Source organism: Boleophthalmus pectinirostris, unplaced genomic scaffold, assembly GCF_026225935.1.
Source record: "Boleophthalmus pectinirostris isolate CB_2022bp ecotype Guang Dong unplaced genomic scaffold, ASM2622593v1 HiC_scaffold_6, whole genome shotgun sequence".
Classification (NCBI taxonomy): domain Eukaryota; kingdom Metazoa; phylum Chordata; class Actinopteri; order Gobiiformes; family Gobiidae; genus Boleophthalmus; species Boleophthalmus pectinirostris.
This window is the reverse complement of record NW_026571447.1, coordinates 27,852,266-27,855,210: the sequence shown is the minus strand read 5'-3', so window position 1 is coordinate 27,855,210 and position 2,945 is coordinate 27,852,266. Positions and strand designations below refer to the sequence as shown.

Genomic DNA, 2,945 nt, shown 5'->3' with positions numbered 1-2,945 from the left:
TTGCGGTTTTGTTTCGTCTTTACTGTTTTGAATTTTAGAATTTTTTTATTTATTTTTTTTAGATGTAGCATACATGGTTGAAGTTTGAATTGAAACACGGTCGACTTCTATCCAAATTCAAACACAGTCACCAACTTTTGCATATTATTTTTGCATAGACTTCATGATAATCCCTCATACTCTTCGTTTGACGTTATTATACAAATGAGATACCCAAGTCTGCCCTCTCCATATACAAATCCTCATTAGATCTGTCACAATAATGATTTTTGAAGCATAATTTACTGCTACAGAGAAATACTGCGATAAATGATAATATTGAAACTACTTTATGCCACTGACACAAAGCAAGACAAACCCTGTAAACCAATTTTTAAATATAGTGTATATTATTAAAAGGGATGAGCAGTAACAAATAAATACCAGAATGAACTTGTGCTTAGTGACAGAAGTTATTTAGTCAACATTCTACACCTTAAATCTTACTGTATTAGGTACAAAATGGTACAAAAGAAACAGCTTTGCAAAGAAATGTGTTAAATATTGAGCCCAGTTTTTGTACATTGAACGAGAAGTCAATTTTGCAATTTTCCTGACAGGCCTAGTCCTCATGTCTCAGTCTTATAATTTATTACCACTTTCAAATAGACCCTCTTTGACAAATCTGAGCTGTCTGGATTCAAAATGCAATATAGTTAATTAACCTATATGTTTAGATTCATATTGATGTTATAATTACCTCGTCCCAGAAAGGTTGTTTTGTATTCACCCTGTGTCTGTGTGTGTGTGTGTGTCTGTCTACCTGCGATAATTCCGCCATTTATGGACCGATTGTCACCAAATTTGGTACGTGGGTCAAGCCCCCGTGCCCGATGCCGCAAAAAAAGTTTGGTGCCGATCCGAGGTCATTTGAGGTCACACGGGTCAATTGGAAGGTCACGCCATTATAAAGAATAGGCAATTTCAGCCATTTCTGAACCATCTGCGCTTGTTTTATCAGATATAATATGTATCTCATACTTTTTAGTTAGTCAGTGAAATGTGTTTGGACCCCAGTTTAGTTCTGATGTAATTAGTTTGGTCCTGGTTTAGTCCTATTTGGTCCTTGTTTAGCCTTAGTTTACTCTAGTTCTAGGTTTAGTCCCAATTTTGTCCCAGTTTTATGTGGTGTGTGTAGCCCTCGTTCACTCCTGTTTATATCCCTTTTCATAATGGATAGAGTTGGTTTGATCAGAATTATTCTTGGTTTAGTTCTGGTGGTAGTTTAAAATCAAATATGTTTTAGGTAGGCCTGTCGCAAATGTATACAATAACAATAAAGCAGGATTATCCATGTAAACTATTTTTGAATTTTCAGCATCATTAAAAAACACAAACTGCAACAAATAAGTAACAGAATTAACCAATAGATACAGATATAGATGGTTATTTATTCAATCCTCTAAATCATTGTTCACAAAGACTGGGTCGTGACCCTCAGATGGGTCTCAAGAGATTTTTTTGGGGTCACCTGATCTGTGTGCTGTTCTCTCTTCCTGCACCCCGGACTGGAATGTGCTACAAAACATAGACAGGCCCATTTATCTCATTAGAAATGCTGAAATGTTAAGTATTGTTCCTACTTTCATATATTGAACGATAAGTCAGTACAGTAATTATCGTGACAGGCTTTAGAACAAAACATCCACTCTAGAAGTTTTGTCTCATACTGTCCAGAACAATGGCTGTGATTGGGGGACATGTTGAAACAACTGGAAATCTCCACTGTCTGAATGTGTGTGAATGGGCATTGCCTGTAACAGTAGTGGGCTTATTCATGGATCACATGGGGTTGATGTACAGCAGAAGAGACCAGTGCACAGGTAAACACACTTTCACTCATTCAGGGTATAGAATAGTGAAGAAGTAGCTGGATTTGTGAGTGAAGTTATAAGTATTTGAGTGCAATACTGACACGAGGCTGCCAGTTTGATTTTACAGACTGTACCATCTCTGCGCTGTCAACTTGAGCATCTGTGGAGCCATGCATCCCCAACGCCCTCTGCCACAAGCCATGCCCGCTCCCCCCTCGTCCTCCCTGGGACAGCAGCTACGTGACATGGCGATAGGCCTGGGCCGGGGCAAGAACTTCCTCGGGGGAAACTTTGCCTACGGGTTCATTCAATCTGTCAAAGAGTGCCTGTATTTTCTCCTCTGCTGCTGGTGCATCAAAGAGATTCTGGACTGAAATGAATTAATGATTTTTCTCCGGCTTCTGTTTCAACAAGCTTCTGATCATGAGAGATGCAGTGGTAGCCTATAGCGTGCAAGTTGGCAGGTATGTGGCACTTGGAAACTCACAGTTGACTTGTGCTAATGAGTTTTCCTTTTACTTTGAACCAAGAACAAGATCATTTGACTTGAACAAATTAGTTTTAATTGCAGTGGAGATCTGGGACAATAGGCAACTAATTGGCAAATATTAGCTTCCATTAAACCGCCCCATTCGCTGTAATGTTCTCTCCTTCTAATTTGAGACTCTTGGGAACTCATTGTTGTTAGTAATAAGCTGTTAGGCCTATTTATTAATATTATTGGCCAGATTAATATTTTCTTTAATTTTATTTCCACAGCTGGATCCTTTTGGGGTTTGGAGAAAGACCTGCTACTACTTTTGCAATAATGGCTATAAATAAATAAAGAAAGAATTGGAGCTACTTATTTGTGGCCTTTTAATTCATTTCTAAGTAGATAGTGCACAAATGTTGTTCCATGCAGCTCCCTTATGTTATTAGGTTCTTTTTTCAGACCAAGAGTTTGTTTTCATACCTGACAGTTTCAATGCTCACTAGCGCTCTTCCTTAACATCGTCGCTGGATTAAAGTGGTAATCGAAATACGGAAACATGCCCACAGGACTATAAACCGGGACGAAGGGGCTTTTTTACTCTCACACACCTGGGATAC

The 2,945-nt window shown here is 38.6% G+C and overlaps 1 protein-coding gene across 1 annotated transcript; it reads left to right on the top strand.

Moving 5' to 3' along the window:
• Positions 1-99: 99 nt before the first annotated feature.
• lenep (lens epithelial protein) lies at positions 100-2,477 on the top strand. The gene has a single exon (XM_055163351.1). The coding sequence runs from the start codon at positions 2,024-2,026 to the stop codon at positions 2,225-2,227; it is 204 nt and encodes a 67-aa protein (XP_055019326.1). The 5' UTR covers positions 100-2,023; the 3' UTR covers positions 2,228-2,477.
• Positions 2,478-2,945: the final 468 nt, after the last annotated feature.

Excerpts from the sequence above, each read along its gene's own strand:
- lenep (XM_055163351.1), top strand. The coding sequence starts at position 2,024 with ATGCATCCCCAACGCCCTCTGCCACAAGCCATGCCCGCTCCCCCCTCG.